This window comes from Odocoileus virginianus, chromosome 2 (assembly GCF_023699985.2).
Source record: "Odocoileus virginianus isolate 20LAN1187 ecotype Illinois chromosome 2, Ovbor_1.2, whole genome shotgun sequence".
NCBI classification, from domain to species: domain Eukaryota; kingdom Metazoa; phylum Chordata; class Mammalia; order Artiodactyla; family Cervidae; genus Odocoileus; species Odocoileus virginianus.
This window is the reverse complement of record NC_069675.1, coordinates 64871851-64896728: the sequence shown is the minus strand read 5'-3', so window position 1 is coordinate 64896728 and position 24878 is coordinate 64871851. Positions and strand designations below refer to the sequence as shown.

Below are 24878 nucleotides of genomic sequence, written 5' to 3'. Positions count from 1 at the left end.
GTCTAGGCCTTTAGCTTCCACCCAAGCTGACATTATACCAGTGTTAGGTGAGTTTCTAGAAAGTCATCATTGCATCCTGCCAAGTCATCAAGGCAGGGGTCCCTGGGCAGGGTGGGCCCCCCAGGTGCCCTCCTACAGGCCTGTTTCTCCCATAGAGGCCTGGCCTGGGTCGTAGACCCAGGTGACATGAGGTGTGCTCTCCGAGATTGGGCTCAACCAGTGGCCAGGAGACCAGCTGTATGCAAAGAGCAGGACAGGGCAGGCAGTGACGTGTTGTCAAGAGCTCTGTCTTGGGGTCAGAAGAATTGGGTTTTGTCCTGCTTCTCTTACTACTTATGTGACCTTGAGCGAGTGCAGTCCATTTACCGAGCTCCGGTTTTTCCCCTCTGGTTGATGGGCAGACTCTCAGGGACTGAATGGACAGCTGTGAAGGCACTTGGTCAAGCGCTGTAAAAATGGGTGATGTGGCAGGGAGAACCGTGTAGTGAAGGGGCCCGAGCAGTCCCTTGTGTGGACAGTGTGAATCTCAACCCACCACCCTCCCGAGGTCAACTCGTTTCTACCCCTGAGCTCCCATCAGGTCTGAGGGGGAGGGTATTCCACCGTGGTCATTCTAGGGCCCTTCCCAGGGAGGGTCACCCTGGAATCCAGGAGGCTTGTGGTGCCGCAGGAAGCGGCCTCCTATGGGCTGTCCACGTGCTTGGGCCCTGGTGCCCTGTGAGGCTTGCCTCTGCCTCCAGGTCATGAGTCAGGCTTCTGTGCCCAGGATCAGGTGTCTGGTCCTGAAACTCAAAGAAGACAGATCCAAGACCTTCCTGGAATGGCAAGAGAGAGGAAGAACACAACCATTAAAACACAAGTTAATATCCGAGAAGGTAATCTGGCCATGCTGAGAAGACTGGAAGATATGTTCTCTTGTCCAAATGCAGTCACAACTCGTAGTGTGGCCTCTGGCATGTCACCCATAGTCTCTGAGAATGTTTCCTTGGCTGTGCATTGAGCGGGTGGTTTCATAACCTCTACAGCAGCTGTGGACACGGACCGTCCTAGAGTCGGCCAGTCCTGGGAGGGGGCAGGTTTTCCTTTTTTGTGGTGTTCCTGGCCTGTCCCAGTCCCTGTCACGTGACCTGACCAGGAGTCCTTTTAGCAGCGTGGCTGGCAGACTTCCTGAGGCCTGCTGTTGGTCTAATCTGTGAGGGGTGTGCAGCTCTGTGTAATCTTCACGGTAAATATGCTCTAGCTCTGGGTTGGCCAGTGTTCTCAGTACACTATCTCATTTAATTCTCATTAATGTGTGTTGGGTTGGTCCTATCTTTCATGTTATAAGAGAGGAGACAAAGGTCAGATAGCTTTCCCACAGCTGAATGGTGACTGAGGGGCAGTACTGGCTGACTCTGAGGATTCTAGGCTCAGGATTCTAGATTCTCTGCTGAGGATTCCAGCCGACTGACTGGGTTGCGTCCCCTCCGGGACAGAGGGAACCTGAGGGCAAATGTCCTGGGAGGCACGTGTGACCATCCCAAGAACCAATCTAGGGCAGTCCTCCCGAGGAGATTCCCAGGTTCTCATGTCCCCCTGCATCCTGAGCAGATAAGGAGAGAATATTGGGAGGACAGTCAGGACTCCTGGGGAAGAGGGTTCTCTGAGGATGACAGCAAGCATCTCTCAGAGTTCTGGGGTCTCTACCTGCACAGAAGGCCCAGGACCTGCCTGCACACCTGTCATGCAGAGGGCTCTCCTCGTTTCTCCTGTGTTTCTGCAAATGGGGTCCAAGGTACCTCCCTTGCTTCCTCCTTAGGCCAGAGTGGGGGTGACATCTGGACTTGCATCCAGTCAGTGGGCAGACACATGCATTGTCATTGTGCACCCACTAAGTGCAGAGACCCACATCTGGGCTCACCAGCCAGAGACAGGTGCAAGCCAGCCTGCCGTGGTGCAGTGACACAGCAAGACCCCGCTTAGTGACTCAGTCACACGAGTCCCTCCACTGCCCCCACTGAGTCACTCCTACTCATTTCAACCTCTCTCCCCTTCACCCCAGCGGCTGAAAAATCGGTTGTCAAAAAAGAAGACCTCTTATGATTCTCCAAAGATGCATTCTATCCAACTTTCCTGAAGAATTTGTTGGGAAATGGTACCTTCATCCAAATCTTAATTCAGATTTGGGGTTATATTGACTCATAAATCATGTTGGACCATTTCTTTCCATCTGTATTTATTAAAAGCCCTTCCAGGGTGGTACTGGGCCAGGCGCTGTGAATACAATAGAAGTTCTAAAGGCCAGCCTTTATTTTACAGGTGGAAAGAGGATAGCCCAGAGATACTAAGGAGCTCAGCCAAGGTCACACAGCTACTTAGGGTCCTGCCTTTTGGCCCCGTTGCTCTTTCGACAGCATCTTACGCAACTTGCACTCTGGTTGGAGATGCAGGAAAGGCACCTGTGGAACAATTACAGAACTCTCATGGGGAGGAGAGTTCCCCTTGCTGGTGATTTCCCACCCACAGTGGGCTTGTTGCCAGTGTTTTTATGTTGTTTACTTATATATGCTCGTCTGGGGGAGGGGTTGTAATTTTCTTTTGAGACACTGGGAAATCCCATAATTTAAAAAAATTCAGTGAAATCTAATTCCTATATTTTTGTCCAGTTTGTGCTTCTTCTGTGTGTGTGTGTGTGTGTGTGTGTGTGTGTGTGTGTGTGTGTATTTCGTATTCTAGCACTTTCTATCCTCAGACGATTTCACATAGGCTGATCTGGGTGAGGGCTCTCTATGTGTGCTTTACATGGGGCACAATGACAGAGACAGAGCAGAGTGGGCATGAAGTGTGGGGAAGAGGCAACTGGTGTCCATGAGGAAAGGAGGCTTCATGCCGTCTTCCTCTCTGGGATGCTCCAGACCTGAGGGAGAAGGGGTCTGTCTGCCATGGTTGTGCCCTGGTGGGATGAGGTGGAGTCTCTGGAAAAAAGGAAAGAGGTCTGGTAAAAAGTTTCCTTAACCCAGAGGTGTATAGGTTTTTGAAGGAGCCTGACAGTGTCAGTGTCATTCATTCATTCATTCAAGTAATTCTGGAGAAGATTCAACAAATAATGATATAAAATCAGCTTTGGGCAAAGACCCAGTGTCAAGTTCCAGAAGGGACGTGTTTCATATCTGAGGGTATGTCTTGGTTCTGTTCTGTCCTCTCTACGAAAGAATCAGTCTGCTCTGGGCCCATGGCCTGCCTGAGGGCTTCCACTCTGCCTCAAGGCCCCAGAGAGACTCCTGGCTGGAGCCTGGCCTCTTGGGGCTGTGGTGGGGGTGAAGGCCGCCTTGCACACCGCTGCCTCCTCAAGATCAGATTGGAGGGAGTGACGTGCTATGGGGCTGGCCTGGCTCCAAGAGAAAGCGCCACCACAGCTCCCCTGAGAAGCCAGTGGACCGGGAACAGGGCTTGTAGAATTGTGGGCCCCCAGTCCTCCCTGACATACCCCTGACCTTCTGTCAGAGAAGATAAAAGCAACCAGGCCCACTGTCCAGAAATGAAACCAGGTCTGGCTCTCATGAGAGACCAGCATAAAGTGTAAAGATGGAGACCCGGGGACCCTGGCACAGGCTGGGGCGCCCGCCTCAGGGGTCTCTGTCCTGGGTTGGGCTGCCCCTGGCCACATGGTGGAGTTAGATGGGGACGGGTGGGTCACATTTCTGACTCCTGTCTCTTTGGAGCTGTGAATTGGACAGATTTTATCTTGCTTGTTTTGACCTTTCGTGAAGCAACAGCTGGAGGTGGGGCAGAGAGTGTGCAGGTTCTTCTTTTGGCCCATTTAGCAACTTCCTGTAATTTTTGAGCAAGGACAGGTATAACCCCTTGTGCCCTGAGGCACACAGGTTCCAGCATATGCTGTGGCCTCAAGGTCATCTACTGACCCTGGCTCAGTCCAGTCAAAGGGAAATTCATTGTTTTGGGGGAAGCATGGACATTAAATACGCCACTGAGGCTGGGCCCTGCCATCTCCTGTTTTACCACTTCCAATTTACTTTGATTCATGGACCTAACATTCCAGGTTCCTATGCAATATTGTTCTTTAGCATCGGACTTTACTTCCATCACCAGTCACATCCACAACTGGGTGTTGTTTTTGCCTTGGCTCCGTCTCTTCATTCTTTCTGGAGTTATTTCTCCACTGATCTCCAGTAGCATACTGCTGACCTACCAACCTGGGGAGTTCATCTTTCAGTGTCCTGTCTTTTTTCCTTTCATAGTGTTAATGGGGTTCTCAAGGCAAGAATATTGAAGTGCTTTGCCATTCCCTTCTCCAGTGGGCCATGTTTTGTCAGAACTCTCCAGAATGACCTGTCCATCTTGGGTGGCCCTACACAGCGTGGCTCATGGTTTCACTGAATTAGACAAGGCTGTGGTCCATGTGACCAGATTGGGTAGCTTTCTGAGATTGTGGTTTTCATTCTGTCTGCCCTCTGATGGATAAAGATAAGAGGCTTATGGAAGCTTCCTGATGGGAGAGACTGGCTGAGGGGGAAACTGGGTCTTGTTCTGATTGGCGGGGCCATGCTGAGTAAATCTTTAACCCAATTTTCTGTTGATGGGCAGGGCTGTGTTCCCTTCCTGTTGTTTGACCTGAGGCCAAACTCTGGTGGAGGTAGTGAAGATAATGGCGACCTCCTTCAAAAGGTCCCATGCGTGCACTGCTGCACTCAGTGCCCCCGACCCTGCAGCAGGCCACCACTGACCCACACCTCTGCCGGAGACTCCTGGACACTCACGGGCAAGTCTGGGTTAGTTTCCTGTGGGGTCACTGCTCCTTTCTCCTGGGTCCTGGTGTGCACAAGGTTTTGTGTGTGTCCTCCAAGAGTCTGTTTCTCCAGTCCTGTGTAAGTTCTGGTGGCTCTATGGTGGGGTTGATGGCGACCTCCTCCAAGAGGGCTTATGCCATACCCAGGTCTGCTGCACCCAGAGCCCCTGCCCCTGAGGCAGGCCACTGCTGACCCGTACCTCCACAGGAGACACTCAAACACTCAAAGGCAGGTCTGGCTCAGTCTCTGTGGAGTTTCCTGGTGCACATAAGGTTTTGTTTGAGCCCTCTGAGTGTCTTTGGTAGGTATAGGGTTTGATTCTAAATGTGATTTTGCCCCTCCTACCATCTTGCTGGGACTTCTCCTTTGCCCTTGGATGTGGGGTGTATTTTTTTGGTGGAATCCAACATTCTCCTGTTGATGGTTGTTCAGCAGTGAGCTGTAATTTTGGAGTTCTCACAGGAGAAGATGAGCACATGTCCTTCCACTCCGCCATCTTAAAAATAAATGTTAGGTCTGAACTGAACTGAGGCCGGGCCCAACTGATCAGTTATTCAGCAAATAATTTTGGGCATCTACTTTGTGCTTGTCACAGTGAGGGGCCTCCAGGCTCACGTCTCCTTCAGGCTTCACTCCTTTCCCCTTTATCACTCAGCAAGGCCCACACTTGACCGGTGATGACATGGCACCCTGGGGAGAAAAACCACAGACTTGGCCTCTGCCTGTGAGTGAGGCGTGTGGCAAATTCAAGTGTGTCTGCTCTAGAGCCTTCCTCAAGTAATTCTGGGTACTTTCCAAACTCAGCAATTCCCTAAAGGAGGGGGAGGGGGCAGGGGAACTTTCCATGGTAAGGAACAGCACGTGCAAGGGGCCTGTGGTGGAAGGTAACAAGGGCCCTTCAAAACCCTGAAGGAAGGCAGTGTGACGGGAAGAAAAGGGGACTTTGCAGGTTGGGGCTCCTGCTGGGCAAGTGGGCCCTCTCTGTGAGCCTCCTCTTGATCCCATCACTTCACCTAGGGCACCCCTTTTTTCCCTCAGATCTCAAATGTGGAAAGCCTTCCCTGAGTGCCTGGAGGCAGTCAGGTCCTCTGTTAATGCCTGCTTTATACTTCCTCTCGGGACCCTAGTGTCCCGTCAGAGGGAGCTCTGCCCTTCAGGGTTGGGGCTCTTTGATCTTCTGTGGCCTCTGGCTGGGGTGGACCCTGCCTGAGGGTCAAGCCTTAGCCTGGAATTGCCCTGAGGGGAGCACTGGCAGGAGGGTTAGCCCTGCTCCAGGGGCTCAGGGGGCTATCAGCCACAGGGCTACATGGCCCCAGCTGACGGGGGATGTGACAGGACTGCAAATGTGCCGTCAGTCCACGACCCCACATCCTGGGAGCAGCCTGGCCTCGTGGCGCTGTGCCCTTCTCATCCACCCAACACTGTCATGACCTCGAACTGTTCCACCTCTGCTCTGAAACAGTCCCCACGCTCTGATCCCAGCCTTCTCCCTCACAGACTTTTCATCCACGACTCCATCACCCTGTCCTCAACCTCATAGAGTTCCCCAGCACCCGCCCTAGCCCATCCTCCCCTCCCACTCCCAGAGGCCCAGACCCTTTCATCACGTCAGGCACCCTCTTCCCCCAACCTGCCGCCCCCTGCTCCTCCGTCCTTCTGCTGCTCTTGACTGGGCTAGACATCTGGCCCAGGGCAGACCAGCCTCCCACTATCCTCGTTCCCCAGTGAGGGAACTGAAGTGATTACAGACTCCAGGCCTCCACATGCAGCCACACCTCAGGCCTCCAGCATTAGTCTCCTTCTCCCCTGGAACTGTCCCAGGCCCTCCCCGCCATCCTCCATCCTTCAGCTCTCCACCACATGCCTGCCAAACAACCCCAACACCACGTCTCTGAGAGATGGGGAGCCCCTGCTGTGGCTGTCATGGAGACACGCTGCTCAGTCCTGGGAGGGAGGCTGAGAGGTGTGGGGGGAGCTGTGTCCCAGCTGTAGCCAGTGCTGAGGCCACAGGGCAGGGAGGGGCCCTCCACTTCTTCCCCAGGTGTGAGGTGTCTCCTGCCTGTTCTCAGCCTTCTCTGCCCTCCCTCTCTCTCACAGGTGTCTCCCCACTGAATCCCGTCACTCCTGACTCCATTCCGCATCTGCTTCCCAGGGAATCTGGACGGACACTCCGCCTTCCCGGCTCGCCATGGTGTCCCCCTGCACACCTCCTGAGACACAGCTCCTTGCCCGCCCAAGGCTAACCCTTCCAGCGGGGCTGTGGATGTCTCCCTCATTTGTCCCCTTCAGGCCCCCCGCTCCTGGGAGCCAGCATCCCCTCTTCCCAACCTTCTCCTTCCCTCTGCTGCCCTGCCCTTGTCCTCACCAGCTGGTCTTCCTTCGACCATGTCCCTGGGCCGCCAAGCTGCTAAAATGCTTAGCAATAACTTCCATCCTTCCCACTCTTGGCTGGTGCTAAGCACGCCCTCCTCCCAGAATTGTCGCCCCTTCTGTCTCTCTGTCCCCCGCTCTGCTTTTGGCCTCCTGCCTCTCTCACAGCTTCTCAGTCTCCGACCCCATGGCCGTCCCTCCAATGCTGGTGTCCCCAGGCCTGAGGCGGGGTCCTCTGCCCAACCAATTCCCTCTCTCCAAGGGGTGATGGTTCCTAAATACTGATCCGTTGATGACTCTCAAGTTCCATCTTTCGATCATGACTTTTTCCTGAAGTCCAGATTCTAATATCCAACTGACAAAGGGACTTCTCCATTTGGTTGAACATCGACCTCAAACCCAGAACACCCCAGGATGAGTTCATAGTCACCCCACAAAGCCATTCCTCTGGGGTCTCCAGAGAGTGCTGCCACTGTCCTCCAAGTCACCCAGGCCAGGAATCAGGCAGCCCTCTTAGTCATCCCTTCCAGGTGGTCAGCAGGTACTCCTGCATTCCTTCCCAAGCTGTCTACTCCTCTCCCCAGAATCACCATGCCTTAAGCATTTTTTAATTGTACTTCTAATTCCATCACTTAACCCTGTACTCTGTATTTTTCCATTTTATTTCTCAAATTGATCCTTCAGAAAGGCCTGTAATTCTGGATAAGGAAGAATTTCATTGCTCCCTGTTGCCTTTATCACCATTTATCAGCATCACTATTTATCAAATTTTCCCTATGTGACGATTAAAATCCCTCTGGATCATGCCTTTCTCTGTGGGCTTCTCTTGAGCCTCGCGGGCTAGCCAGACTGAATTACACAGTGGTTTCTGGCCTGGGTTCCTGGGTGGATGGAGAAACCCTTCACCAAGATGGTAGCCCTGGAGTGGAGCAAGTTTGAGAGCAAGAAAATTAGTTCAGTTTTGCTTACAGGATAGTACCTGAAATTTATACATTGGAAGGGGCCATCAAGCTGGGAGAACATTCTGGAGATCCCATTCAAGGCAGAGATGGGGGGAGGGGTCAGGTCCACACGTGTTCAGATCAGATCGGCTCGTAAGGGCTAAATTCCTAAATTTTTAGGAATTTTGTGAGACAGTTGTTAAACCTAGCTATTTTTAAAAAGTTAAACTATACAAAATTACAATGAAATAAGTTCTGTTAAAAACAAAGATAAATACTCAAACTCATCATCTCCTAAGAATTTTACAAGGTTTTACTGTTTATGCTTTTTTTTTTAACCTCTCTTTTGTCTGTGGAAATGCTATATAATGTTGTGTTACCGTGCTTTTCTTCTCAGCTCTGCATTCAGTGACATCCTGTTGATAGCTTGACGTCAGCCATGGTGGGAATATTTACATCATTGAAATTCATAAATACCACAAATCAGGGCTTGATTGATTGTATTGTTTGCTATCTACACATAAGAAATTTATAAAGGAAATGTTAACAAGGCAGATTAAATTAAATTTAAATGTATGTTTTGCCAGTAGCCCCTACATTATTGAATGGCGCAATAAAATTTGAACACATGTTCTTCCAGTATTCAAAAACTATTATCCGATTCAGTAGGGAAGTTGGTCACACCATAGACAAATTCCAACATATGTTCTTATTGTTTCAGAAACTTTTTTTCTCACTAGATAGCACAAACAGAAATATCAACCACCATTCATAATGGAACTACACTCATTTTTCAGTTATAATTTTTGATTGGTTATGGAGTCAGGGGGTTGGTAAAAATCAATGAAAGCATTATATAAGACTCCATTTGCTATATTCAGTTACAATAAAGAATACAGTGTTTTATTATTATTTATAAATTGCTAAATATCTTATGTCAGTAAAATTTATAATAAACTCATATACATGTATATATGTATACATTATTTTCTCTAGCAGGTATGTTGTTTAACATTTATCAGCACACCACAGGGCAGATTCCTTAGGCTGAGGAGTGATCAGAGACTTGACTCTTTGGAAGGATACTCAGAAGAGGGAGGGAATAATTGGTGAAAAGACGCTCCGTCAATGTAGAGAGGAGGAGTGGGTGAGTGAGACTCAGGTGGAGGGATTAGTCTGATGGGCACAGAGTCCCCAAAAAAGGAGTGGGAGTGGACAGAACCTAGGGCTTACTATATTCTCTCTGCCTTGTAGGATGCAAGCCATATTCTGAGAGCATGAGAAAGAGAGGAAGCAAGGAGCTGAGGTGGTTTGGCTTCAGTGGTCGGTGAGGGGCAGAGAAGGGACCTGCAAGGATGAGGCTGACTCAGAAAGACAGGGGACCAGGACAACAGAATCCTAACTGTGAGTGTCAGAAGCAGGGGTGTCAACCAGTTTCCAGTTCTGGGCCCCTCCCTGCAGGACAGATTGTTTTATTAATCTCCCAGGATGATTCCAAGAGGAAACGGAGGCTGGGAGAGGCTGTCCTTTGTCCATGGCCCAGAGCTGCTTAGTGGCTGAGCTGGGATTCGAATGTAAGCAGGGTGGATCCATAGACAAGGAGCCTGCATAGCAGCGCTTGTCGGCTTAGCAAAGCCCTTCAGACTGTGTGAATTGGAAGTGCCCAGGCAGAGAGGTTGGCAGTGCAGGAGTGGCACGTGTCAAGGGCTCAAATGCATTGCCTGGCAAACAGGCCTGGCAAAGTCACCTCACGTCTCTGGTCCCAGCCTAGCATCTGCCTCCCAGCATGCTCCTGACATCACTCCACAGTGTCTATGAAGGATATTTTTTTATTACAACAAATAGGGGCTTGTGTTATTTTTTTATATTTTTGTTATTTTCTTTTCTAATAATTCATTTTTATTGCTAGTTTTAAAAAGTAAAGTATCGGACGGATTGTAAATGCACAGGGCCCTCACTTTCATACATTTGAGGAGCACTGTCCTAACCTGCCCTTCTAATCATGTTGCTCCCTTGCAGGAAACCCGTAGTGATCCCCACCGGCTCCAGCAGAGGTTTCAAATGGTGGGGGCAGGGGGCCAGTTCACGGTGGGGAGCTTGATTTCATGTGTCAGTACCAGCATTTGAAAAAGACAAAGTGGAGTAAAATAGAAAACATGAGTGTATCACATATGGTAAATGCATTTTACCCGGTTCGATTCCTGTCTTGGGAAGATCCCCTGGGATCTTCCCAAGAAGAAGGGGTAGGCCACCCACTCCAATATACTTGGGCTCCCCTGGTGGCTCAGATGGTAAAGAATCTGCCTGCAATGTGGGAGACGTGGGTTTGATCCCTGGGTTGGGATGATCCTCTGGAGGAGGGCATGGCAACCCACTCCAGTGTTCTTGCCTGGAGAATCCCATGGACAGAGGAGCCTGGTGGGCTACAGTCCACGGGGTTGGGAAGAGTCGGACACAACTGAGCGACTAAGCACAGCACATACACATATGTAAATGTATTTTTCATATGTTATAATGCATATGTATGCTGGAGTATGATGAAAAATGTCTTCCTTACTATGATCACAGTAACAGGTTTGAATAACACCATCTACCTGGTAAAGACAGCACTGCTAGCCTGACTTGCAAAGTCACAGAGGAGAGGCAGTTGTTGAGGGAGAGCAGGTAGTGCTTCTGGGGAAAAGAGTGAAGGTGAGCAGGGTCTAGAGGATGGATGAGCAGAGGGAATGATAGGAGTAAAGACCCTCAAAGACCACGTCCTTCATGCTTAGATCGTGCTGGTGCTCCAACTAGGAACTGGTCTGGCCCTGGCTTCTGGAAGCTTGCAGATGGCATGAAGACTATAGTCCCTGAGATGGGAGCTTAGGGATGGAGCCCTTAAGTCTGTCAGGGAAACCAAGGAAGACTTCCAGAGGTAGCAGTAGCTTAGCTGATTCTGAGGGAAGAGTTAGAGTTCACCTGGAGAATAGGGCTGTGGGGAAGGCTTGCCCAGCCAAGTGAGAGGCTTGTGAAAAGGCATGAAAAAGCCTCTCATGTTTGGGGAACTACAAGCCATTTGGTGTAGGTGGACCATGAGTTAGGGAGGGGCCTCACGTGCCCTGCTGAGAGTCAGGACTTTGTTCGGGCCTGAGGAGCCGTGGAGGAATTCGGGGCAGAAGAATGACATGAGTAGTCTTCATCTCAGGACTCTGGCATCCCCAGGAGAGTGGATTACCAGGGAGGGGACAGCTGGGATGGAGACCTGTGGGACAGCTATTACAGTAGCTGGGCTTGAAGTAGGGCAGTGGTGGTGTAGAGGGCAGACGGACCGGGATGGCGGTGGGGATGGAGGGGGGTGTGGGAGCTGGGGTAGGGACTCAGGAGGAGCCAGCAGAGGGGGAGGGCGGTGAGGATGAATGAATCAGGAAACTGGCTCCACGGTGGTGACTTTTGCCCAGATAAATAAAGAACGCATGAGGCAGAGCAGGTCTGGGAAGACAATGTGTTTAGTGTCTAAAGTGGACTTGTGGGGTGCACGCAGCAGTGGAGCGGAGGGTTAGGTCAGGGGTACAGGCTGGGGAGAGTGTAGAATGCCAGGGGAAGGCGCCAGGAAAGACTAGGGGAGTGCTCTTTGAGGCACAAGATCAAAAAACTTGGGTCCCAGGAGCCAATGGGGCAGGAGAGACCTAGGAGGAAAAGCAGATTTCCCTAAGGGATGCGGCCATTGGGAAGGCACTGATGCCCTTGGCCAGGGTGCAGCTCCAGGAGGAGTGGGCAGAAGCCAGGGGCTTGGGGAGTGAGTGGCACGGACACAGTGAAACAGAGGGAAGCAAGGTTGCTCTAGACCGCATGGCACCTTGTGTGAGGTAGGCCAGCTCGGTGGCAGAGGGACGTGGGTGGCCTTGAGCCCCATGTGACCACAGTGGGGCACGTGCAGGCCTTGGTCCTGTGAGTGTGGACCAGCCCTTCTAGAAGCTGACTGGGGAGGAAGGAGAGGAACGGTCATTAATCAACTGGGGGATGCTGGACCAGCGAGGGACTCATTTTTAGGATGTGAGAGCCTGGTGCCAGCTGACTCAGATGAGGGAGGAGAGTCCATGAGGAAAGAGTACAGGACAGGATCCTGCAGCCTGCAGGAAGCTGGGTGGCGGCCCTGGCAGGAGGGTCAAGGCTAGTGTTGTTGCCATGAGTCTGGGGAGCAGGACTGTATGTTGAGGGGCCCGTGTGTCAGCTGGTACTGCGGACAGGAATTACTGAGAACCTGTGCTCTGGAGCTGGGGAGAGGATGCCCAGCAGGGACACCGACCCTGCCTGTCCTGGGTCACCAGTGGCTCCAGTGCCCAAGACTGGATGACACACAGACCCCCGGGCAGTGGGTCTAGAACTGGGCAGGCCAGGCTGGGGATGGTCTTGGCACAGAGCTTTGGTTTACTTTTTTAAAAAAATTTGGTTGTGTAAGGTCTTAGTTGCAACATGCAGGATTTTTAGTTGCAGCATGTGGGATCTAGTTTCCTGACCAGGGATTGAATCCTGGCCCCCTGCATTGGGAACATGGAGTCTTAGCCCCTGATCGCCAGGAAAGTCCCTTATTTACTTACAATTTTACTTTTTGTTATGGAATATTTTGAATATACCCCAACGTTGTGGGAAACTCAAACTCTCTTATACCTATCATTTAGTTTCAACAGTTATTACTATTGTCAATGTTACTATCCCTTCTTTAAGTACCTTTTAGAAATTTAAAAAAAAAGACTATTTTTTAAGGAAGTTTTAGATTCATAGCACAGATTTATCATATACTCCCTGTTAAAAACTTTTTTACTTGAAAATAATTTTAAACTTATAGAACTTGCAAGAACAAGTTTATTTTTAAATAACCTTTTTATTAGAGAATATATTCTCAGAATGAATATAGAAGAAAATTAAGGTCCTCATGATCCCACCACCCAGACAAAGGTACTGTCCTTGTTTTATTGTATTGGGTTAGCCAAGAAAGTTGCTTGGATTTTTCGTAAGATGTTAAAAAAACCTGAACCAACTTTTTGGCCAACCTAGTATCTTCTTCCAGTCTTTTTTCCATGTTTATACACATATTTTCAATTGGACTGCTGTATCTAGAAACTAACTGCCTTCCTGTCTTGTGTGTTAGCCCAAAGGCCTTCACCCCCAAATCCCTGCACAGAGTGAGCTGAGAGCAACAGCAGTCCATCTGAATTTGTGATGTGTGGTTGCCCTCATTCCCTGGTTTCAGCTCATTCCCTCCTCTCTAGCATCCCTTTCCTTTTTGTTTTTCTTGGGTAATACTAGTAGATTTCTGGTGGGAGGAGGTGCCCAGTGCTCCTTGGACCACCATCTTGCCTATCTCCCATTCTCATCTCTCCAGAATTAGGGCACCTGTGTCTGAGTCTTTCTTCCCCACTCACCTGAGAACTCTGTGAGGGCAGGGCTCAGATCTGATTCATCACCCAACGTGAAGCAGGGTTAGCCTCAAGAAATAGGTCTGGAATGGAATCAACCCGCTTCTTCGGCACTGCCCTTCCCCATCTAGCTTCAGACTAGGCTCAGAGCCTTAGACTCACTCACAGCTGCCAGCATGGTGTGTGGCCCAGGGTAGGTGCTCGATAAATGGCTGTTACTGCTGCTACTAATAACTGGAGATTTCCATCCGTGTCAGGGCTCCCCTGGCATTTCTATCTTCCCTTTCCTGCCTTCCCCTCCTTCTTCTGGATGGTAAGGCAGAGACCACTTTGACATGCCAGACAGAAGGGGCCACCCTTTGTCCCCCGTCTTCTGTAAGTCAGGAGCAAAGCTGAGTTGGCAGTGGTTTCCAAAGCAGCAGCTCCTGTGCAGAGGCTGTTTTATATGTTTGCATTCCTCAAGATACCAGTTATCATTAGCAGCAATTAAAGCTATTCTGGGATCAGTTCAAAGCTGCCTTTGAGGTATTTTAAGTTGGACAAAAGTCCTCCACGTGTCTAGATTTAAGCTGAGTGTCCTGATGTCATTAGAAGCCCACTTGTACTTGGAGACTACAATCTGTATACTTTGATTTTTGTGAATGTTTCATAAATTTCAGGACTGTTTGTTAAAAGTGAGTTCGTCTCTGGAGCTGTTTGGACTACCTGATGAGTCCTTCTGCCAACCTCAGTAAAATGGAGGGGACCATGGAGATGGGAAAGAGGGGGATCTTCTGGGGTCTTCCCTTAGAGCCAGTCCCTGTCGCCAGGTAGAACCCCTGCCCCTAGGGAGGGTGGCAGAAATCAGAGAAGGAAGGGATGAGGGCTTGGTCCAGGGTGGGGGCACCAGGAATTGGGAAGAAGGCGGAGCCTAATTTGGAGGGTCTGGGTTGGGAGGAGGGGAGTTGGGAGGCCTTCCGAACACCGTAAGTAATCTTCATAGTTGACTGAAAGATAAAAACAGGGGAAGAACTGGTTTTGGCATATTGGACTTCTAGGGAGTCAGCCAGAAACTTGTTCTGACCAACTGTTGGTTGGTCCTGGCCTTGGCCCTGGGTCTGGAGGGCTGGCAGTGGCTTTAGGCCTGGGATCACTGTTCCCTAAACATCTCTAGGACCCTCCAGTGTGACAGTCTTGCAGGCTGCTGACAAGGGGAGTTCAGCTGGTGGGTTGAATGGGGCGACATCCAGGTGGAAGGCTTTTAGACTAGGTGGTAGATGAGTGTTGAGGGGGACGCAAATGGGAGAAGGTGGTTCTGGAACAGTGAAGAACTGGGGCAGGGACCCGGGGCAGGAATACTCTGTCCCCGAGCTGTGCCCAGGACCCAGGGTGGGAAACACACAAGGAAAAGCTATCCTGCCCGTGCACCTTTGGCCACAGGTAATGTGAGTGCCAGTTGTGGCATTCCCACTCAGAAGAGCAGGATTGGCAGTCCTGGGGCTGTGGTTTGGGGTTAAGGCACCTGCCAGCACCGTGGGTTTTCCCACATGCCTGGCTTTGGTCAGAGCCCACCCAGATGCCCTAGGATTCTGATCTGAATCCCTAACTAGATTTTCATGCACAATTCACCACTCTGCTCCTCTTTCCAGCTTGAGGACCTGATGCCACCACCCACTGAAGCAGGACACCAGAATCAGCTGGGTGCCCACCTCCCAGGAGCTGTGCCATCAACCCTCCCTAACCCCACATTCACATCAGCCCCAGGACAGGGCCTTGGGAGGAACGGGCCAGGTGGGAGCTGCAAGGAGCGAGGCAGGCCTGGGGGAGTTTGCTTGTGGCGGGAGAGCCTGGAGGTAGGAGGAATAGAGGGCATCGTGTCTTTGGCCCCACACAGTGAGGGCGGTGGTGGGGGCAGAAGGCAGCGTGACCTACTTTTGAAGCAGTGTGGCTGTGACTGGGGCTGCTTCAAGTGGTCAGCCTGCACACACACGTTGGTCTTAAACTCTTCAAAACCAGGCTGTTAACCAGCTGTATCCTGTTTTCATTAGCGTGTAAGCCACGGTGATGGGACCTGCCTAGTTTTCTGGGCCAGTAAGTATGCCCAGGGGCTAATAAACTGCAGGTGCCTCCAATAAATATGGTTTTAATATTCAGTGTAAATGTGTGTGCAAAGAAATCTGTGAAGTGAAAGGTGGGAGCTGAGTTCTATATGCATGTTACACAATTGCTTAGTTGTTTTGAGCTGAGAACTATAGTGTGACTGTGTTTGTGTTTGGTGTGTTTACATGCGCAGGATGTGAGCACAGTGTGTGTGGGGGGTGCATTTTTGTGGACATGTGTATATGTGTGAGGGCTTCCCAGGTGGTACTAGTGGCAAAGCAGGAAACGTAAGAGACATGGGTTCCATCCCTGGGTCAGGAAGTTCCCCTGGAGTAGGAAATAGCAACCCACTCCAGTATTCTGGCCTGGAAAATCCCTTGGACAGAGGAGGCTGGCAGCCTTCAGTCCACGGGGTCATCAAGAGTTGGAAACAACTGAGTGACTGAGCATATATGTGTGATGTGTGGTAAGGAGGGTGTGTAGTATGTGTGTGGGTATGTATGTTTCTGTTGGTGTGTGTATGTGTGTGCTAAATCATTTCAGTCATGTCCGACTTTGCACTCCAACCCATACTGCAGGGAGTTGCTGTGTCCTCCTCCAGGCAATCTTCCCAACCCAGGGTGCAAACCTGTGTCTTTTACGTCTCCCGCCTTGGCAGGAGGGTTCTTTACCACCAATGCCACCTGGGAAGCAGGTTCAGTCCCTGGATCGGGAAGGTCCCGTGGAATAGGAAACGGAAACACACTTCAGTATTCTTGCCTGCAGAATCCTATGGACAGAGGAGCCTGGCAGGCTTCAGTCCGTGGGGTCACAAAGAGTTGGATACAACTGAGTGACAGCATGTGTGTGTGATGTGTGGTAAGGAGGGTGTGCATGTGTGCACGTGTGCATGTACATGTGTGTATAAGTCCATGTGTGTGAAGGCGCATCAGATGGGTTAGAGACACAACCAGCTACATAATTTACAGGGCCTGGAAAAAATTAGCTTGGGGGTCCTTATTCCAAACTACTGGGAATTTAAAGTCAGCAGCACATCAGACCAACCCTGGCCTTTCCGAGAGCAGAGTCCCTAGGACTTCACAGGTTGGATGCTCATGAAGCTGTCCCCGCTTACAGAAAGTGCACCTTCTGTCTCCCCTCAACCTTCTTTGTGGCCTTGAAAACTCCTTAAATTCGTGTCTGCTCTCGCCCCATCCAGTTCCCAGGGTGACCTTGATCTTGGGAGTGCAGGGCGCCAGCCAGAGGCAGCTGGAAGGAGCTGCCTTATCTTGGCACAGCAAGGGCTGGTGGCACCTTTTCTGCCCCTCCTGGTGTTACATCTAGGCCTCACCTGGAGCCCTGGAATCTGTAGGGTGTCTCTAGCCTCTTTGCTCAACATGACCTCCCGAGAATGCCCAGATCCCCTCCCAGGCCCCTCCCCACTGCCCACCCTGTACCCTAGGACCCCCCTAATCTCAGAACTTGAGGGGTTGGGTTCCTCTCTGGGCCCCACTGGGCCCCAGCAGTGGTCAGGCAGAAGAAACAGTAAAGAGAAGGGACATGCAGCTTCTGGGGTGTCCCCACTGCTCACCAAGGGCTTCAATTATCAGGGGCCCCCAATGGGCCCTTTCATGGGCTTATAATGCGTCACACACCACTCCCCCACCCCTAGGGCAGGGGAGGGATGAAATGGCAAAGGGGAGGCAGGGAGTGGGGCCAGCAGAGCTCCCAGCCCCAAAATCTCAATGAGGGGTGTGGAAGGTGGGGATCCCGTAAGCCCTTCCTGTTTATCGTCCTGATTTACCTCCTCTTGGGATAAGTGCCTGCCTCCAAGCACACTTTGGAGATGCCAATGGGTAATAATGAGGGTGTTCCCGCCCCAATACCTATATTTGTCAATAATTAACCACGATTTCCTGGGTCCTGGGAGGAGACAGTGGCGCCTGTCCTGCCCTGGCTTGGCTAGCACATCAGTTCAACACTGACATGGCAATCCCAAGGTTCCTGAGTGGTTCTGAGGTGTTCCAGGGATGGGCCTCTCCGAAGGCTGAAGGGAGCCGGAGAACTGAGGTCACCATTTTCCTGATCTTCACGAGAGAATCTCCCTAATCTCGACCTTTGCCAGCTCGCCTAGTAACCATGAGACCCCCTGTGTGCTTCTGTCTTGGGGACCCCAGGTGGGACTGTGTGGACAGCTAGCCTGGAGGGGTTCGCTGAAGAGGGCCTCGGGTCCAAGGACCCAGAAGTATAAGGGCTGTGGGGGAGTGTGAGGCAAGGGGGGCTAGAGAGGGGACTTGTACACAAGTGGTTGGGCAGGAGTGGAGATGCTAGAAGATTGTTAATCACTGGCTGTGGTGCTTTGCCTGCCCCAGAGAGAGTGACCAAGGTCTGCAGGCAGGAATGTGATGACAAGCTGGCTTTCCAGAAAAAGGGGGGCTTGATTTAGAATTTGCTAATTTCTGTGGTATAAATGCTCCCACCATGTCTGGTTTCGAGCTACCAGTTCGTTTAAGGCTAACTCAGAAAATTCTCAAATATTTAGCCATCAGCTCTCACTGCCCGCTAGATCACTGCCCTCATCAGAGGCCATCAACAGCAAACAGCAAAGCCCCAGGACCTAGCCGGATGCCTCTCTGAGCCCAACACACCTGCTTCCCTGCCTTTATTTGCAAAATGCCCTTACATGCACTGGGCAGCTTGGGCCTGAGACAAACCATTTAGCCATTCAAGCTCCTTGTTTTTCAGAACGGTGGAGTGCAGGCTGGTCTGCCCTGCAGGTTGTCCTGACGCTCACTGCGGGGATAGAAATTGAATGACTTGGCCAAAGTGAACACCAAATCCAATCAAGTGAGGACCATGACCCAGGTCCCAGGGACCTCCTATTTCCAGACAATGGCAACAGGGAGACCTGACGTCACTGTCCATCATGATGGTCTGAAAGGGCACAGTGGGGGCGTCCAGCAGTCCTAGTTGCCAGTTGAGAAGCCACCTTACTTCTTAATTCCCTTGGTCACATGGCAGCCTCCTAACTCATTCCCATTTCCAGGGGACCAAGGGTTCAAGGTGATGAATACCAGGGAGCCACAAAGCCACTAAGGTCAGTTACCTGGGCCACAGAACAACGCCCATTCCAGGGACTGGGAGTCCATCCACAAACATCCACTTGCAGAAGGGGCTTCCTGGTCTTGCGGGTGCAGGGCCATTTTTCTGGGTGCAGGTTTTGCATTGTGCAATCCTCTGGGAGACCCACCTGCTCAGTGACTCCACTTCCCCCTCCTCTGGGTTTCTGGAATGGCACGATGGCCCCACCTCAGCCAGGCAGCTGTGATGAGAGGTGTTGACCCAGCTGCCTCTGTGCTGGCTCACTGTGTCAGGTGCAAGGGGCTGACACAGCCACAGGGGCTAAGGGTCTTCTGGCATAGTCAGAGGCCCTGGGACCGACCAGGGGCAGGACTGGAGCCAGAGTCCTCTGGAATTCAACCAGGCTTGGGTGATCAATGGGACAGGGAGTTGGTGAGAGACAGGCTCTGGGCCAGGAAAAACAGCCCAGAGCCACAGGTGTGCTGCTGGTTCTTGCTCCTCTCCTGTCTTCATCTGTCCTGTTTGGTGACAGCACTCAGCAGGCTTGGAGCCCAGTAAAGAGCACCTACTTCCCCAGAGTCAGTTTCTGCCAGGCCTGGAGGCAGTCGTACGTGAGCAGGACACAGACTTAATGAATGAGACACACAGCCACAGCTGTCACCTGGGAGTGGGCACACTGGTGAGGCCAGAATAGAGGGTTCTGTGGAGGGGCGACCCTTAAACAGGGCCAGAAATGTGGGTCCCCCAGTAGCCCCAGTCAGACTCCAGCCATGAACTCCCAGATCTGCCTTCTGGGTATCCATGAGGTGGCCTGGGACGGCCCTCCACCCTCCCACCCCCAAGCCCAGCAAAAGGTCCCACAGCCAGCCTCCTCCATCTAAAGCCATCCAGTCTCTCACTGCTCTTTCTGCCAACAAAGTGGATGCTTCCCCCTCTTGGAATAAAAAGAGTGGAATTCTCTGGCTGCTCTTTCCACAAACGCCCAGATGAAGAGGCAGTCTGAAGAACCTGGGGAACAGACTCTTATAAAGGCTTCGGCTTCTGGAAGGTGAGAGGGGAGAAGCCAAGGAGGGGGCCTGCCCAGAGCTAGAGTCGAAGCCCGACTCCAGATTCTGGCACCCACTCCCAGAAGGCAGAATGACTCTGAATTAGGTGTGATCAACGAGGGAAAACTGTAGCAATTGCATTCATGGAAAATGTGTGCATGTGTTCCCTCATTTAAAGAAACTATTTATGGGCATTCTTGATTCTGGGGACTCCTCCACCTCTCCAGAGAATCTTATGGGTTTCCGAACTGGGTTCAGAGCTCATGAGAAACACCCAGCCTCTCACTTCACACAGAGCAGAAACACAGTAAATGTAAGCTCCTTCCCCTTAGCCACTCAAAGGGGATCGCTCAAGGTTGAGGGCAAAGGGGCCTCCCCAGTCTAGAAGTTGATGGTCTCTGGTCCCTGACTCCACCTTCCTTCTCCAGCTGATGACAAACACCTGGATGTCGTAACGTCGTCCTGTCCTCATCTGTTATTCTGGGACACAGGCTGGGGAGGGTACCTGAGGAGGCCCCCCCCTGACCCAGGCTGGCCTTCCTTGCAACGTGGGCTGCCCGCGGCCTGTCCCGTTGATGGATGCAGAAGGGCGGGGCACTGATCCTGCCCGTCGAACAGGATGCTGAGGGAGGGGGGGTGGGAGGAGCAGGGGCGGAGCTCCCAGAACAAAGGCGAATGGGGAGCCTGGGGGCCCAGGCTGGGTATCAAAAAGGCTCTGCAGAGTGAGCAGGCCACAGCTCTGCACCCAGCAGTCCGGCAGACAGCCTTCGCCCGGTCCCTCCAGCCTGCCAACAGCGGGCACCCAGCAACAGTCTGCTTAGAGAAGCCTCGTTCTCCAGCGTGATTGAGCTGACACTGCTCTGTGGCTTTCTCTACCTGCCGTGGGTTGTTGCTGCAGTTCCAGAAGGGAGTAGAGGGATGGCCGGGAGCGGAGCCAGGAGCCGTGAGCGTGCCTTCGTCCCAGGGCTTTTCGATGGAGCCAATGTGGCCCCACACCTCTGGCTGCATCGCTTTGAGGTCATCAACGACCTCAACCACTGGGACCACATCACCAAGCTGAGGTTCCTGAAAGAGTCTCTCAGGGGAGATGCCCTGGGGGCCTTCAATAGTCTCAGTCCCGAGGACCAGGGAAACTATGGGGCTGTGAAAGAGACCCTCCTGAAGACCTTTGGGGGGCCCGAGGCTGCCCACAGCCGCCTGCCCAAGGAGATCGTCTTTGCCAACAGCATGGGTAAGGGCTACTACCTCAAGGGGAAAATTGGCAAAGTGCCCGTGAGGTTCCTGGTGGACTCCGGGGCCCAGGTCTCCGTGGTCCACCCGAGCTTGTGGGAGGAGGTCACCGATGGCGACTTAGATACGCTGCGGCCCTTTGAGAATGTGGTGAAAGTGGCCAACGGGGCCGAAATGAAGATCTTGGGCGTCTGGGATACGGTGGTGTCCCTGGGCAAGCTGAAGCTGAAGGCAGCCTTCCTGGTGGCCAACGCGAGTGCGGAGGAAGCCATCATTGGGACCGACGTGCTCCAGGATCACAACGCAGTCCTGGACTTCGAGCATCGCACGTGCACACTTAAAGGGAAGAAGTTCCGCCTTCTGCCGGTGGGAGGGTCCCTGGAAGATGAGTTCGACCTGGAGCTCATAGAGGAGGAGCCCTCCTCAGAGGAGGGGGGGCAGCAACTCTCTTGTTGAGAAGCCCCCTTTGCCTCACCCCTCAGATATTGGCGGGAGGACCCACTGTGGTGGAGGGGACAGGCACCTCTCCTCAGGGGGCCACTGGACTTGGCCAATCCTCTAAAACCAACTCCCTCCCTCCTGCTCCCCACTTTCCTGCTCCCCTCCCCCCTCCTCCCTCTGCAGGGGCCTTTATCTGCCCTGGTTAGGGGAAGCTTCCATTGGAAAAGGAATGGGTGAGGAGAGCAGGCTGGCTGTCTCAGAGGGGAGAGGGTCCTTGTGGTTGTCACACTGCTGTTGGTGGCAAAGACTTGGAGGCTAGAAGAAGGTTCCAAGAAGGCTACAATGATGGTCTTTGAGAGAGGACTGGGGGACCCCTTCAGCTCTCCCGAGATGTGGCTCGATCACCTGTGGGCCAGGTAGTCTGACTCGACTGGGCTAGGTCCTGGCTGCAGGGTCCTTACAAGTAAGACCCAGCCCTCAAGGCCAGGGTCATGGCTGCTCTAGGATTCTTCACTGTTGGGTCTTCCCACCTGTAAACTGTGTTTCCTTCTGTCATTTGCTTTGAAACCCACTATGTCTTGTGCCAATAATTCATGACTTCAAACAGCAATAAAGGATGACTCATGGAAAAACCATGTAACGTGTTGATTGGGGAATGAATGCAATGGATGTGAGAGGTTGGGGCAAACAGAGAATGAGTGGTGAAGAGAAGGAAGGCTCAAGTATTTTCAGAGGGTCTCGCTGGAAAACAGAAGAGAATACATGTATAGAAACGATATAGCTTGGATTTTCCAAAACAATCTCGATTTCAAATAGCTTGACATTTCCTCCATAATTCTTGTTATGTCTAATCTAATCCTGATTCCTCTAATCATTACAAACTGCAATATTTTAGTATCCAACATGCCTCTTATACCCAAGAGTGACCCTCAAGTTGTGGTCTTGATTGGGGATTGGAAAATTATGATTATTATAAACAACTGATAAAGTCTCTGCCTGGAAATAGGTTCTTACAGCCACCTGGGAGCTGGGACTTGGAGGCAGAAAGCATGATTGGGGGCCAAGTGTTACCCTGCCTGGGGCAGCCCAAGAGCATTCTGCAGGATAGTGGAGGCAGGGTGGGGGGGAGGACACTCCAGATCAAGGAATGGGGTACATCTCTCTTAGGGGATCTGCCTCATATTTGCATCCAGGTTCCTGCCTCTCTCTCTAGAAGAACTCAGCAGGACTGGGACTCTGAAAACTCCCTGGTCCAAAGGTAGGCTAAGGGTGCAAAGCTTCAAGAAACTTGATGGGAGGCGGGAAGGGTCTTCTCCCTATATGAGGGTGGAATGAGCCTCTCCTGGGAGTTTCCATCTGGACATTCGTGAGGGAGAGTGGAACAGCCTGAGTGGGAGTCAGAGGTGGGGACGAGCTTTATTCTAAGAAGCCTTTGGGGCCTTGACCTTGAACCTGTCCGAGCCGAGAGTGGTTGCTCCTCCCTCAGATTCCAGCTATGATTCTCCTGGAAACTGCGGCACCCCCAGTCTCTAATCCCCTTGATTATGAAGCCCCGTCCCTGGGCTCCCAGCATCCTAACAGGGATTGGCTACATCATCCACAGGGCGCATGGGCCAGTAGCGGGTGCTAGATCAAGAGGAAGTTCTTCCTCAGGAATGTGAGGACCAGAGAAGTGGTGGCCCATCCCTGTCCCTTGCCTTGGAGCCAAGGGGAAGGGGAGAAGGAGGTGGGTCTCATGGCATTCAGGTCCCCCATTCCCCATCTCAAATTTGGTTTCCAACGCCTGACAAATACATCTTCTCTCCTAGGCCAAACTCTCCCCAGAGGGGACAACCTAGGTGGCATCTCCCTGTGACCTATTTTCCTCTAGGTCCCTCAGATCCTAGCCACCTGCTGGGCTGGAGGAGGGAAGGGAAAGAGTGGGTGGGAGGTGAACAGGTGAATGGGGAGTTGGGTGCCAGGTCAGAATTTCAGGGCAACACCCAAGTTGTCCCCTCCCTGTGATTCCCCACGGACGCGGGCTGCAGATCCCTGCCTGTATGAACAGGAGCAGGATGACCTGTGTCCCCGCCACAGAGACCCTTCGTCTCCTGCTATGAGTGAGTCTGAGTCACCAGGCTCTCAGCCAGCTCTCTCTCCTAGGGGAAGCGAGCCCCCGGGTGGGCCCGGCCAGACTGACGTCACAGCACAGGCCTCCTGGAGGAAGGTACTGAGAGATGGTTCCTCTTACCTGGAGACTGGACTGAGACAAGAAAGGTGCTGTGAGTGTGAAGGGAACCTGGGTTGCAGGATGGGGACGCTCTAGGGGGAGGGTGGTGAGCAGCCGGGTACCGTGGGTTTAGGCCACACATCTCAGAGGGCTTGATCTCCGGGTGGGGAGTTGCACCTAACTTGTATGAAAGTGTTTGAACTGTGAAGGAGCAGCAAGATTCACCTGGCTTCTGGGAACGGGACAGAGTAGAGCAGCAGCAACAAATTTAGCTTGGCAGCCATGGCAGTATTCAGACTTCCAGTCTGAACTTGAGACAGTGGATAGAACACAGACACAGGTGAGACTGTGAAGGTCTAATCCTGGCTGCCCATCAGAATCCCTGGGAGGATCAATAAAATCTGCTTCTTCCTGGTGGTCCTGAAATGCAGCCAGGCTCGAGAAGGCCTGGCCTTAATCCCAGCTGTATCCACCTCATTGCGACCCATAGGGTGGTCCCTGGGCCAGCAGAAATGCATTGTGAGCATCACCTGAAGTTGTTAGAAATGCAGGATCTGAGCCCCACCCAGACATGCAGCAGAACTTGTACTGAACAAAATCTCCAGGTGATTCTTACCCACACAAATGTTTGAGAATTCCTGTCCTAGAACTTCCTGATGCCTCTAGTTAAGGGGCAACTCATGATGCCCACCAGACACCCTCTTTAATAATGACCCAGGTGGCTCTGGGGTAAAAGAATCCTCCTGTCAATGCAAGAGTCACAGGAGATGTGGGTTCCATCCCTGGGTCGGGAAGATCCCCTGAAGAAGGAAATGGCAACCCACTCCGGTTTTATATCTTGCCTGGGGAAATCCCATGGACAGAGGAGCCTGGCCCGCTACAGTCCGTGGGGTCGCAAAAGAGCTGGACACAACTGAGCGTATATGCAAGCCTCATATACGAAATGCCTACTAATTCTACTAACTTTGCTAGAGAATTCTTCATGCTTTTTTTTTTTTAATTAAATTAGTTCCCTGACCAGGGATTGAACCTGCACCCCCTGCATTGGAAGCACAGAGTCTTAACTACTGGACCACCAGGGAAGGCCCAATAATGACCCTTATAGTGAAAGAAAACAATTGTTCTCTGGTTCAGGATCCAAGCCAGCCACACACTGCATTTAGGGGTCATGTCTCTTCGGTCTCCTTTAATTTGAACCAGTTCTCAGACTTTGTCTTTCATGATCTTGACATTTATGAAGAGCCTGGTCAGTTATTTTGCAGAATGTGAACCTACATTTGGGTGACTCTGATATTTTCTCAGGATTAGATTCAGGTTAT

The 24878-nt window shown here is 51.8% G+C and overlaps 1 protein-coding gene and 1 long non-coding RNA gene across 2 annotated transcripts; both read left to right on the top strand.

The window, feature by feature from the left end:
* The first annotated feature begins 4328 nt into the window (after positions 1-4328).
* On the top strand, positions 4329-8684 carry LOC139037160 (uncharacterized). The gene is made up of 2 exons (XR_011489997.1): positions 4329-4769; positions 6885-8684. It is a non-coding gene; the product is annotated as an uncharacterized lncRNA (long non-coding RNA).
* An 11732-nt stretch (positions 8685-20416) lies between these two features.
* Positions 20417-21982, top strand: ASPRV1 (aspartic peptidase retroviral like 1). The gene has a single exon (XM_020877796.2). It carries the CDS (start codon positions 20598-20600, stop codon positions 21363-21365), a length of 768 nt encoding a protein of 255 aa, XP_020733455.2. The 5' UTR covers positions 20417-20597; the 3' UTR covers positions 21366-21982.
* Positions 21983-24878: the final 2896 nt, after the last annotated feature.

What these genes read in the sequence shown, in the direction of transcription:
- ASPRV1 (XM_020877796.2), top strand. Translation starts at nt 20,598, where the DNA reads ATGGCCGGGAGCGGAGCCAGGAGCCGTGAGCGTGCCTTCGTCCCAGGG.